General features: G+C 33.1%; 5 protein-coding genes and 1 long non-coding RNA gene across 6 annotated transcripts; 3 read left to right on the forward strand and 3 right to left on the reverse strand.

The window, feature by feature from the left end:
* Nucleotides 1–76: 76 nt before the first annotated feature.
* LOC143426534 (uncharacterized) lies at nucleotides 77–5,960 on the reverse strand. Its single transcript, XR_013102162.1, has 3 exons — nucleotides 5,822–5,960; nucleotides 510–882; nucleotides 77–359 (listed from the first exon to the last, which is right to left on the reverse strand). It is a non-coding gene; the product is annotated as an uncharacterized LOC143426534 (long non-coding RNA).
* Nucleotides 517–4,969, forward strand: LOC143426531 (dyslexia-associated protein KIAA0319). The gene is made up of 13 exons (XM_076900068.1): nucleotides 517–940; nucleotides 1,003–1,172; nucleotides 1,248–1,625; nucleotides 1,707–1,932; nucleotides 2,028–2,401; nucleotides 2,489–2,600; nucleotides 2,679–2,827; nucleotides 2,901–3,091; nucleotides 3,164–3,263; nucleotides 3,330–3,650; nucleotides 3,718–3,819; nucleotides 3,899–4,084; nucleotides 4,202–4,969. Exons 1-13 carry the CDS (start codon nucleotides 531–533, stop codon nucleotides 4,348–4,350), a joined length of 2,868 nt encoding a protein of 955 aa, XP_076756183.1. The 5' UTR covers nucleotides 517–530; the 3' UTR covers nucleotides 4,351–4,969.
* On the forward strand, nucleotides 5,135–7,201 carry LOC143426533 (protein meiotic P26). The gene is made up of 6 exons (XM_076900069.1): nucleotides 5,135–5,255; nucleotides 5,327–5,527; nucleotides 5,745–6,004; nucleotides 6,079–6,302; nucleotides 6,441–6,641; nucleotides 6,716–7,201. The coding sequence occupies exons 2-6, from the start codon at nucleotides 5,340–5,342 to the stop codon at nucleotides 6,962–6,964; spliced, it is 1,122 nt and encodes a 373-aa protein (XP_076756184.1). The 5' UTR covers nucleotides 5,135–5,255; nucleotides 5,327–5,339; the 3' UTR covers nucleotides 6,965–7,201.
* Nucleotides 7,202–7,303: 102 nt separating this feature from the next.
* LOC143426379 (uncharacterized) lies at nucleotides 7,304–8,578 on the reverse strand. The gene is made up of 4 exons (XM_076899818.1): nucleotides 8,550–8,578; nucleotides 7,753–7,997; nucleotides 7,544–7,672; nucleotides 7,304–7,471 (listed from the first exon to the last, which is right to left on the reverse strand). The coding sequence occupies exons 1-4, from the start codon at nucleotides 8,576–8,578 to the stop codon at nucleotides 7,341–7,343; spliced, it is 534 nt and encodes a 177-aa protein (XP_076755933.1). The 3' UTR covers nucleotides 7,304–7,340.
* A 595-nt stretch (nucleotides 8,579–9,173) lies between these two features.
* On the reverse strand, nucleotides 9,174–10,521 carry Pef (penta-EF-hand domain containing protein peflin). The gene is made up of 4 exons (XM_076899499.1): nucleotides 10,452–10,521; nucleotides 10,051–10,225; nucleotides 9,453–9,731; nucleotides 9,174–9,343 (listed from the first exon to the last, which is right to left on the reverse strand). Exons 1-4 carry the CDS (start codon nucleotides 10,461–10,463, stop codon nucleotides 9,252–9,254), a joined length of 558 nt encoding a protein of 185 aa, XP_076755614.1. The 5' UTR covers nucleotides 10,464–10,521; the 3' UTR covers nucleotides 9,174–9,251.
* A 319-nt stretch (nucleotides 10,522–10,840) lies between these two features.
* On the forward strand, nucleotides 10,841–13,264 carry Spf30 (Splicing factor 30). Its single transcript, XM_076899497.1, has 5 exons — nucleotides 10,841–11,020; nucleotides 11,146–11,369; nucleotides 11,628–11,777; nucleotides 12,531–12,681; nucleotides 12,769–13,264. Exons 1-5 carry the CDS (start codon nucleotides 10,982–10,984, stop codon nucleotides 12,910–12,912), a joined length of 708 nt encoding a protein of 235 aa, XP_076755612.1. The 5' UTR covers nucleotides 10,841–10,981; the 3' UTR covers nucleotides 12,913–13,264.
* Nucleotides 13,265–13,350: the final 86 nt, after the last annotated feature.

The raw sequence follows: 13,350 nt of genomic DNA on the forward strand, positions 1-13,350 counted from the left end.
GCGTAAGGTTTTTTTTACAGCGGGCGCTCCTATTTTTGTATGGCAAGCTGGGCTTGTTGCGTTAATTAACGCGATATAAACTTTATTCCGGTCATTAATTAGTAGACCGCAAAACGTTATCGTATTCCTTCGCCAGGCCTCCTCCTTGTGCAGTACAACAGGAAATATGATAATAGCCCTTATAGCTGATTAGCTGCTGGTGTTGATAATAACATGCGGCTAATATATGATAAGCCTATGTCGTGTATTTCTGCACGCCAAGTTCGACTTAATACCAGCGGGACGATCTCCTGAACAGTTCGCAATCGATATTTGGCAGTGAAACAATCCAGAGAGCGACAGATGCCTCGTAAAATAACCTGAAAGCATTTATCTTGATCATTTCAAGGTCTATTATTTATTTCGAAACGTGTATACGCGATAAGGTAGGGATTTTCAATTTGACTGAATAAATGAATCCTGGCCACAGTTGTAAGTATTCGATACAGAATTAGAAATATCTTTAGCACTAGATTTCTGTTTCAGTTAAGATGTACGAAATCCTTTATTGGGGACTGTATTTGTTGCTATTTGGAAATTGCATCGGCGATTATTCAGATTGGGACACAAAATGGCAAATTCTATGTCCCAGCTCTTACCCCAAAGTGTTTACCAGTTACACGCCACGTGGGAACCTTTCTAGCGGACTTTATACTACCCAGCCGCATTTAAACAGTATGAAACACTGCATGGCTACGTGCTGCACCAAGCTTACATGCAATGTGGCGCTTATGTATAATGGTACCTGCTACCATGTCCAGTGCGAAAGTTCCAAGATATGTATACCTTTGTACAGAAAAGATTTAGCGAATGAAAATCCCCCCAGTATGGTCTTAGTTAAACCTGTAGAGGAAGATGAAATATGGAGTGACTTGTTGGAACAAGTGAGCGATGATACCGGGTAAGCTCTGAATTTTCTATCTCATGCTTTTATGCAATGTCTATTTTAATCAATGTTTTTAGAGGTTTCCTGATGGATACAGACAGTGATAACATACTTTTTAGCGGATCGAATGGAATAAGTTGTATCACTCAGGGAAATTGTTTAGAGCATGAGGTGTGTGTCAAATCTGGGGATAAGTCGGATGTTGGAGTTTGTCAGTGTTCCCTTGGATTTAAACGAAATATTGCTGGTAATCGTTGTTGTTAAATATTATTTTATGTATCCAGGTCAATGTGACTTTTAAAATTTATATTTATTGTCACAGGAATCTGTAGTTTGGAAGAAGACATAGAGCTCGGTGTGACACCACAGGTGAAAGCACAAAATACCAAAGACTCTAGTACATCCATGAAACCACCAATGAAAAGACTTTTAGTTTCTGCAGTTTCAAAAGAAGTACGCCTACCAGAAAACGAAGTAACGTTGTCCGCTTATACTGTACCAGCGGAACAAGAGAACGAACATTACAATTATGCCTGGAGTCTTTTAAGTCAACCAGAGGGTCATACCGGTATAATGACCGATCAGAATCGCATGACTGTTAAACTAAGCAATTTGTCTGAGGGTTTATATTCATTTAAAGTAACGGTCAACGGCCTGAATGCCTATGGTGAGGCATATGCAAACGTTAGTGTTTTACCACGTAAGTTCTTTCCCTATACATTTACATTTATTTCAGCTTTTGATTTTATTATGACTTAATAATTTCGTTACCATTTTGTAGCTAAAAGAATAAATCAACCTCCAATTGCTATAATTTCACCCGCCTCGCAAGTTGTAAAACTACCAAATACAGGTGCTGTGCTAGACGGTTCGTCGAGTAAAGACGACGATCGCGTTATTTCCTATCACTGGGAATTACAACAAGGCCCTATCGGATACCATCCTAATCTAGTTGATACACCTACTTTACAGTTGGATAATCTTATTCCTGGCAATTATACCTTCAAGTTAGTACCATAAAATTAATAATATTATTTTCAAGCGACTTTAATAATTCTTCGATATATTTTGAATTTTTATTCATTTCTTTCTTCCTTTTTAGATTGACTGTTGAAGATTCCAACCATATTACTAATTTCACTAGCGCTAATATAACGGTTTTGAAAGTGATCGATTATCCTCCCAGCGCGAATGCCGGCCAAGATATTATTATATATTTACCACAGAATACGCTGACGTTGAACGGTAATTTGAGCTCAGATGATCACGGAATAGCAAGCTGGGAATGGACAAAGAGTCCCTCAGATCAGAACAAGGCAGTAGATATGCAAAACACGAGAACACCGTATTTACAGCTTTCTAATCTGGAGGAGGGAATGTATACGTTCGTGCTAAAAGTAACAGACAATTCAGAGCAGTCTTCTACAGCTGAAGTGCACGTGTTTGTAAAACCACCAACGAACAAACCGCCAAAAGGTAATATTCAACAAAGACATTTTAGTTGTGCTTTTTTAAAATGAAGATTTAAGAATTACGGATTTATATCGTTTATATATAATATAGCCGATGCTGGCGAAGATATAACTATAGCTTTACCCGAAACGAGAACTATACTCGATGGCCGGAAAAGTAAAGACGATATTAAGATTGTATCTTATCATTGGGAACAAGTGAGGTAAATTTTAATTTACACATCGAAGTGGAATTCAATTTACTGTATTTGTCAATTGTAATAATTAATTTTCTTTATTAGTGGGCCTAATAATGCTGAATTCTCAGCAGTAAACGAATCAGTTACGAATATAACAAAATTAACGAAGGGTGATTATGAGTTCAAGTTAACCGTAATCGATGACAATGGTAATAAAGATTCGGATACTGTCAAAGTGAAAGTTACACAAAGTATGTATATACATTGTGTTTTATTCTCTGCCCCGTTAATTACTTAGTTGTTCAAATTAATTTTATCGCGCAGATAAAAATGCTCCCCCAAAAGCAAACGCGGGTGGTGATCAAGTCGTGGTAGCACCTATTAGTGCACTAATTATTAATGGATCTAAATCAACCGATGACTTAAGAATTAGTGAATGGACGTGGACAAGGGATTCGTCTAGTCTTGCAATAGGCACTATAATTCAGAATACTGACAAATCACCGATCTTAATGGTAATGATATTCAACGTTATAAATACAAATTATTCGTTCGTAAAAAATATTTTTAAACTTCATTTCATTCAGTTGACAGATATCGTGCCGGGTAGATATGTTTTTAGATTAAAAGTGATGGATGATCAAGGCCTTAGTAGCGAGGATACGGTATCCGTAATAGTAAAATCCGGTAAGTGATTGAAGAAGAAGTAAAGTATGTGATAATTAAATTTTAAATGAGACTAACTTTTTATAGATCCACAATTATTGCATTTGGTCGAGCTGACGTTAAATATCGGAGCAAATATGTTAACGGTATCGCAAAAAAATTCATTGGTATTAAAGTTGCAAATGTTACTACGCGATGAAGCATCGATTATCATACGAAACTTAAGAGCGGAACCACACACAGGCAGAGCTGTTTTAGTTTTTTATGTCGAGAAGAAAGGAGGTAAAGCACCTGTGCATGGGCCGGAAGTAGTTAAGCGTCTGAAAGAGAAATTAAGGCAAGATTCAGGACTTCTTCAGTTGTCCGTAGCAAACATCGATACTGCCGTGTGCCAAAATAATTGTTCAGGTAAATGGTTTTTATAAAACATAACCTCATAAGTGATTCTTGTTGTATACAATGTGTTCTTAAATAGGTCATGGAGTATGCGATCAAGAAACAAGATTATGTATGTGTGAAGCCTTTTGGATGCAAAATTTAATACAAAAATACTTTGGCAATGGCGATTCCAATTGCGGTATGTCGAACTAGATATAAATGGTGAAGTTCTATTTTCAGAAACAAATTGAACTAACTTAAAGTATGCATTTTTTTAGATTGGAGCATCCTCTATGTGATAATAGCATTACTATCACTAGTCGTGTGTTGGGTTGGTCTTATATGGGGCCTTGTTTGTCTATGCCAAAGAATATGCACTGGCAAAAGACGTTCACTTCGTGCAAAGAAGAAACCGCCGCGTTATTCCCTCTTGCAACCGGAACCGGAAGACGATAGTAGCTCGTGTATGACACCTATTATATTTTGATGCTAGGACTACTAAACCCGTCGAAATAACAGATTTTATTTTTAATTAGAATTAATATTATATAATGAAATTTGATGTACGATTGTTTTTATAGTTTCGACACACAAAATGGTGCTATCTGAATCGGATACGGACTCCGATGACGTCTTATTCGAACATCGTAAGGCCAAAAATAACAATCAAGCTAGAAACGGGAAATCTCGGAACGGCTTTATCAAAGTGGGTTCTAGAGTGAAAACATGAAGTAGCAGTCATTGTTACACATTCACGCGAATCGTGCGTTAAGTAAGTTGTAATTTAATCCCACGTTTCAGGAGTGTTAAATGTAGAACAATAAGATCTCGTTAAACGACGCACATTCGTATACGTTTTGGCCAAAAGAGAACGTAAAATACTAGTCAGTTGCAAGGCTGTAATTTTAAGTATGTACCTAACAAGAAAAAACATGATTTCTTAGAAAAGAAAAGTTGCCAGTTGTAAAGAGAATTTAATGAAACTAGACGTACTTAATTCAAGTACTGATTAGAGAACAAGATAACACGTGCTCACTTCAGTGCATCTCGTTTTGATTTATTCAAACTAATATATACGTTTATCTGTATTGTGTATTTGTATTCGAAATTTTGATTATGTAATCGTAGATGCATCGCCGTTCATACACTCGTGCGGTATTATAGCACAATAATCAAACTCAGTTTGATTACGGCCTTAGAGAGTACTGGAATTAGTATTTATATATACATATAATAATCATTCCTTATCTATATATCCTTTGTATGTAATACTTGCTCTTTAATATGTATATCATCGATCTTATTTTTACACTATATATGGATAAATAATAAAATTTATTATCCATATAGTTAACGTGGTAGTTAATTTCATCTGAAATTTTCCCTTTAAAACTAATTTTCAGTCGATCCTAATTCTTTCTGTTTATACCCCGGAACAAGTAAAAACGTTAGTAATGTGTAAGTGATTCTGAATTTAGTATAAAGCACTATAAAGCAACCACGATATTGCTTCGCATGCGCTTGCTTTAACGTTATTTTTAACTCATTACGCTATAGCAAGCGCAAAGTAGTGCAATAGGTATTTGTATCATCCGTCGACGAGTTTCTATAAGTATTAGGTTTCTCCATAAGTTGGTAAGTTCATTTATACCTACTTCATTCTAGATAATCTACTAAATTTTAATATTGACTAATTAATTTATTAGCTTCACGGTGTTTATGGAGTTCGTTAGACGCTCGAAATATCAGTCCATAAAGAGTTGTTGCGGTGAAAAGTCGTCGATGAACGATGGGAATAAATCTAATGAACTTCATAATAAAAGCAATACATTCCCCGAACGAAAAAATAAAATCGAAAGTGCTCACTCCATTGTTAATGTAGAGCCACTACATCTAAAAAGTGAACGGTAAGCACTATTTTTAATTTTCATATGTACTAACATAAAATGCAATTTTTTTTCTATATGTGCATTTTAAATAAAAGGCATAACAATTTATTATTATTCAAGTATTCTAAAAATATCAGTAACCCTTACATTTTTCATATATAAATGCCATAGATATTAAAGCAAGAAAAGAAGTGAGCCTTTCATTAAAAAATAAAGAAAGTATTCTCTTATTTAGCTATTATGAATACTCAAAATTGCCTTTGTCAAGGAGCATAAATAAGACAAATCCTATGTACCAATCTTATGAATTACCTTGTGGTATGAAGAATGGCGTGAATAATGAAGACACAAATGAAGAAAGTTTTTCTCCTCTTAACACACGGGAAGACAAAGATTTTTGGTGTCCTAGATGCGGTAAGAAGATGCAGGAGCCAAGGTTACTTCCTTGCTTACATCCTATATGTTCACCATGTGTTTCTGAATTAATGAGTAGACGTAAGTGATCTGATGGAACTATTTAGAGATCAAGAGCATTGACTTTTATTTTATATTCACTTTTGAATTCACAGCTTCTTATGATTCTTCGAACGATATTAAGACGCCAAGCACTCAGACTGAAAAGGGTAAAAATAACTATTACGAAATATGCCCTTTATGCGAATTTCAATTACCAAATGCCAATTCATCAGTTCCACCGCCGCATTATCCCCTTCAACATCGATTGGTGATGAATGCTATTCGCTATAAATTTGCGAACAAAATACTCTGCGATATTTGCACAGATGAAGTTGTTGTAAGCATTACATTCATTTATTATATTTTGCTGCAGACGATAACTTGTTTAATATTCAAGTGAATAAATATTTTCATTAGATGTAGATTTTTATTTAAAAAACTACTAAAAAAAATATATTGCTATTAACATCTGCAGGCAGTCGTTCAGTGCTCCACGTGCCTCCGTAATTTTTGCTTAGATTGCGGTATGGAGCATCAACGACAAATTACAATGGAATTAAAACCATCAAAACATTTGGTAAGACCACTCTGGGAGGCTACTAAAGTGCGACGTACTGCGCTATGTTTGAAACATCCCACACACGCATTACGTTTTTATTGTGTTGCGTGCCAGCAGGTTTATTATCTACTTTTTTCATTTATATCATTTTTCTTGTTTACATAAAATTTAATGAATAATAATTTTCTTAGGTGACCTGTAAAGAATGCATGTGGAGTAGCCAACACAGAGGTCATGCAAGTGAAAGTGCTATTGGAGCTGGAAAACGGGTTACTTTGTATTTAACAAGAGTGTTAGAAAAAGCAAAAACACTTTTGAATATGCTTTTAACACAATACGACCGAAATGCATTTTTAAATAGTACTCTCGAGGAAATAAGGGACATTTCTTTTTCAGTAGATTATAGGTATGTTAAACTGGCAATATCTTTTATCAGTTAGATAATATTGAGATTAGAATACATCTGTACATAATTATGAAAAAACTGGGAATACTCTGAAAGAACAGGTATATTATCTAAAAAAAAAAGAAAAACTGTAAATATAATTATATATGTACATTGTCATGTGATGATTATTGCTCTGCTACTATTAACTGTAGCTCTGAAAAAAATAAGATGAAACTGTCATTTGAGGTATAACTAATACATTCCTATAGGATATAAGTATTATAATAAAACATGAAAGTTATGTCTATTATAAAAATACATCATTTTATGATATTTTTTATACTCAAACTTGTATGTAATAAATGCATATTTATAAAAATAATAAAACATATCCATGAAAAAATAAAATTTATTTCAAACCATTGATATTAAAACAGCAATTGATGCACATATTTCTGAAGAGTTAGGCAACGTCCATAATGTAAAATTGATCCACAGCAAGACCAATGATGTACACCAGGATGTCCCATATGACCATGACCACAACCTTTATATCCACCTTCAATTAAGTAGTATTGTATATTACAATACGCAATGTGTAATAAAACTATTTCAAAAGTTTGTATATTACCAGGCATAGTCCCTCCACATCCACAAGTGATTTCTTTCTTACCACCACTGGAACAGAATGTACAGCAATGGTATATACCAGTATGAGAAGGTTTGAATGTCGATGTCTTTTTATCTTCAGCGGAATTTTCTACAAAAAGTTTTGTATTGAGAATGAAAGATATAATAGTAATTAATATGTATAATTTTCATGTGTAATAGCTTCTTTACCTAACAATATATGAAATACCCCTAAAACTTTAAACTTTTTTATTATTGTGCTAGCAAGACTCAATATTTCTACATCTGAACCATCCGCGAGTAATTCATTAGTAAGAGAAATAGCATCAAGAAGTTGTCGTGCTCTTTTTAATCTGTTGAACTCTTGAATCCTTTCTTGCGCCTGTTTGTCATGTGACACCGGTATATCACAATTCTTGGCTTTTGTTCCATTGTTCAAAGTTTCATTGAAACTTCTAATTAAACGACGAAAATTATTATTAATTGTATCTTAAGTTATATATAATTATAAGTACATGTTATCCTAAATAATAATTGTATTACAAGCCCTAGTTTTATGTTTCATAATTGTCATGTGATGAATATTTGCTAAAATTTTATATTTATATAATATATATCATTGATAACTGTAAAGTATTGTCATTTGAGGTACACGCATATATATTTCTTAAATAACATACACTTTCTTCAGTTTTCAGGTTATCCGTTTACCTATAAGTAATTACATACAGTTTAATTTAATTATTTTTCCATTCATAATTTGCGTTTTTCTGATGTTCTGGAAGAAACAAAGTAATATATATAGACACTTAAAAAATCCATATTAATTTCATAAAATATGTAAGAATGCTTAATATTTCAGTATTAGGTTAGGGAGATACCATTTGTGCCTCCAATATAATTGTTTCAAGTGAAAGTTTCATTCAATTATTTTATGAATTGATGTTTTATATACGCGATACATGGTTGCAAAAATATAAATAATTACTTTTTAGAAATACTCGTACATAAACTCGCGGTACATTTCAGCTGCCATTACTGGAAGTGAAAATGATATAACACTTATAAATTCAACGTTTATACACTGCCAGAAATAATGTCAGATCAAATAATTAAATATATAATACATTAACAATAAATAGAGAATTTTATTTTTGTGGACATACTGATATGCAATAATTTGATATTTCTTTTAAACAAGTCCATAACTTATTTGCATGTGGCGGGTATTTATAAATGAAGTTAAAACATCGTTACTACCGAAAGTGATAATTTAAATGAAGCGATTTGTATAATTGATGATTAATTAGTACCCTAATAGCATCATTTATATAAATATAATTTATCTTTACTTTATTGACGCGCCGCACAAATTGAAAAGTAAATAAAATACAAATTTGTATAACTCTTATCGAAAACTAAAATCTAAATAAATAAATAACAATTATATCGTAAAACTTTTAATTATTTATCATTATGAAATGAAAAATATTTACTTTCAATAAATGAAGCAAGATCATTTCTACATATGCAATGTGAGAAGTATTAAATATTTGCGTACAATTTTAAATATTTTATCGCGTTCTTTGACAATCATTATCAATTATTTTTAGCAAAAAAAATGTGCAACTCTTAATTAAAAATAGTAAAATACAGATATCCCCAAATATACTGAATAGTTTGTTAATTACTTTTGAAAAGTAAGAATGTTATACACTACATTGAAGTGCAACAGTAAGGAAATCTTCAAATCCAATATTGATTACTCCTGTTTGTTCGCTATCTCTTAATCGAAAAGCATCTGTAACAAAAAGAACTGGATAACAAGTATATAAACATATGATATAACATTTAATATTTATAGCACATTTAATCTTTGTTATTAATTATATTTTCATGCCTATACTTACCTGTAAATCTTTGAATCTGAACACACAATACAATAAATTGATCTACTGTAATAGAAGACTGACCAATTGGATCGCTTTTTTTAATAAGAAACGAAACAAAATCTGGACTTAGCCTATATCCCATTTGCGTTAATGCTGCATTTAATTCATTCTCCTGAATGCTTCCAGAATTGTCGTGATCGAATCCACGAAAAACACCTAGCCATGCATTAATGTAGCTATAAAGAGCTTGAAATTCAAACAAATCTATTGTACCATTTTTCTCCTTGTCAAACATTCCTATGAAAAAGGTAAAAATGAATTTGTTAAATTATCACCATCGAGACTTTCGTGTGTAAACCACCAATTCTTAAGTAACGCAATTAGTTTCGTTAAAGATCAAATGATGTATCGATAATCATCAATATCAATTAGTACATGCTGTTACTAGATTATTAGTATGTACCGTTATTAATGCGTAAAAAATATCAAAATTATTCCAAGTGAAAAAATGGTTTAAGGCCGAAGGCTTAAACTATATTATTAAATTGTTAAATATCAAAGCCATTTGATTAGCCAATTTATTAGCTAATGAAACTATTAAATTGTAAAACTATACCTATCATCAGTTTACAAGCAGTATCCGAAAACATGCCTCCTTGTCCATTAGCCAATGCGGATTGTAATTCTGTAGCCGTGATCCTCCCACTGCCGTCTCTGTCAACAGAAGCGAACCACTGTTGCACCTCCGGGTTTACCTGAGCCCCTGGCTCTGTTGATCCATACGTGGCATTCTAAAAATTTGCAACGTTTACTCAGAAACAATGACATATGGATAAATTGCGAACAAATGAAACTGCGATGTCACTTAAATAAATATTACAATGCTCTGTAAACAACCGCAGTTAATATAAACAACGAATAACAAACAATATATCAAGCACATTTTTAAAGGGGCAAATGAAAAATTGTATTTGTTCAGAACGAAAATTTCGATCTGAGCTACGCAAACGTAATTACCGGATAGGCCATAACCGAAGCTTTCTGTCAATTGTCAATTATACAATTGCAGCGTGCATTCAGTACGCTAGAGACGATACAAACGCAGGCGAAATGTATGTACACACGCGCAGATAACATTAATGTTGTGTATGTACGCATCTACGTGTACGCGAAATGTCGATCACCGACGTATCCTAATAATTTAACATTTCAAGCAATATTCATTTTTCTTGCGCATAAACTGTTATTCGTTTAAACGAAGACAGACGTTGCAGAACGAAGAATGCAGTTTGTTTCACGATATTCTAACGTGAAAAAAGGGCTGACAATCCTCGTTTAAATTTCGTGCTCGACGTGGTAAAAATGACAGTGCCATCTTACGAATTGTTTTTGCGTTTTATACGATCGTGTACACAGATAGAGGGGTAGGGTGTCGAACAGTGTTGGCTTTTGGTTGATTATCTGACAGTAGTGTTAGGGGAAGAAAAGAACGGCTGGTGGACGTTATTCAGTTTAATCGGTAACACGCCGCAGGTCTAAGTCTCGCCATGGATGATTTACAAAATTACAAACTGCAGCTTCAACAGGTGAGGCTTTCTGTCTTTCGCTTAACCTAACACGAACGACAGAATGGCGAGTCCATTTTCCGGAGCGTTTCTTACTTGTTTACGATGGCGGGACGGCGGACGAATTTTACGTTTTAACGTTTTAGGTGGAAGCAGCTCTCACCACGGATCCGACAAACGAAGAGCTACTGAAACTGAAAATCGATCTCGAGGAAGTAATAGAGCTGACACATGATTTAATTAAATCACAACAACAGGAAAAAAGGCAAGCCAATGGCATGGATGCTAAAGATCCTATTTTACTTGCAGTTCTGGCCAATAAATGGAAGGTTGGTGATCAATGCATGGCACCCTGGAGCGAGGATGGCAAGTGAGTGATTCTACTTTCCTATGTCGAGTTGTATTTACCACACAGCTCTTTAACTTATATAATACCTATCATTTTTATAGCTGTACGATCGGTAAAAGTTTTAAGCGTACAAAAATGCCTCCCTAAATCAGTCAAGAATGAGAAAAATAGTCTTATCTTTTACTCGAGAAAGAGAAACGTTTCTTTCTTTAAAATATTTTATTACGATATGAATATTATTATAAATGTTAGTTTGAAAATCTGTAATTCAATTTTTAGATACTATGAAGCAACCATAGATGCAATAAGTGAAGATGGTGTTGTTAATGTAACTTTTAATGAGTACAAAAACACGGATGTCACAATGCTTAGTCAGCTAAAGTCGGTAGCTAAAAGGCCAGCATCAGATTGGGCAGATCAGAAGTCAAAGTAAGTTGATAAGAATTTATTAATTTTGCTTGACAATAGTTGAATGAAATCGCTGACATGATCCCTCATCTGTATTTTTTAATACATTTCATTTTTTTGAGGAATATTGTGGGCTTGCATTTTTGATCAAAAACAATAATTACTAATTTTTCATTTTTCTCCTTATTCCTTTATTTCCAATTGGCAACGATACTCACACTACTGTTCGATGTGCTTCAATCTGAAATTCCATTATTGTTCATTTGTCTCTTGGTGTCTCACTGTTTGTATACATCGCCGGAAACCAGGAAAAGGTAACAAGAATTAATAGATTTTTTGTTGAAACATGTTTTCTATTCTCTTCAAATATTGTTACATACAATTTTAAACAGTATGGTTGAACTTAAATTTGAATCAAACAATAATGTTTATAGGACACAGTGAACAATAATTTTGTGATACTGAAGTGGGACAATTAATAAAATTGTTAACACTGAACCAATTTTTAGTTACAACTTATATTAATTTAAACTAATAAGTTTCCAGGTGAACTGAACAAAATTTTATCATTATTCTTATACATATGGAGCATTAGACTATATTTTGCATGAAGAAGTAGCAACTATTAATTGTTATTATGCATGATTAACTTCTTTAGTCAATGTTAATAGAAATTATTACAGCATAATAATAAGTTTTATATAAATATATATTATTCTCATGAATTAATCTGTAATGATTATCTTCATGAATGATAGATTCTTCAATTTACAGAAAAATGCAAGCTGCCGCAGTTGCAGGCTCAGATCCTAATAAACAAAGGGAATACCTTAAGAAAAAGAAACAGAGGAAGCTCCAACGATTTAAAGAACTCGAAGAGGAACGTGAGATGGAAAAGAACAAATGGCTAGCATTTACAAACAAGGTATCGTTAATAAATGATAATTTGAATCATTTTGAAATCATTAAATAATATTCTTGATTCCTAATTGTCCAATATTTTTTAACGCAGTCTTCGAAGAAAGGAGTGATAAAAAAGAGTATATTCGCAACACCAGAGAATGTGAATGGCCGAGTTGGAATTGGCACGTGTGGCGTAAGCGGTCGAGAAATGACTAAATTCAGTAATGGGGAAAAATGGAGGAGGGGAGCATGAATGCTATTGTAAATACGTAATTCAATACTTCGTGAGATAGAACTATCGATTATTGTTATTATTAAACTGAATTCAGTTCTGGAAGAGGAACTGGATAAATGTATGTTTTGTGTTGCGAGAATGTTACCAATGTACATGAATGAAAGAGTGTTTAGCGGTACTTTTTAGATTGCGCGTAGTCATTATGTTACGAACAATGACCTCAAATTAAATCCGAAAGTTTTTTGGATTTTCTATCTTCGTAAAGTGAACGGTTGTTGTGAATGAATGTATTTCTAGATTAATACATTTACGTGGGTATGATTTGTTTATAATCTGTAACAGATACGAATAAATGTATATTTTAAAATCAGATTACGTTTAAATTTGGGTTTAAATGTTCTAAATGTTTTGTTATATCCTTTAATAGTATGAATAGTATGAATTCTTAAAAATTTC

Source organism: Xylocopa sonorina, chromosome 8, assembly GCF_050948175.1.
Source record: "Xylocopa sonorina isolate GNS202 chromosome 8, iyXylSono1_principal, whole genome shotgun sequence".
Lineage (NCBI taxonomy): Eukaryota > Metazoa > Arthropoda > Insecta > Hymenoptera > Apidae > Xylocopa > Xylocopa sonorina.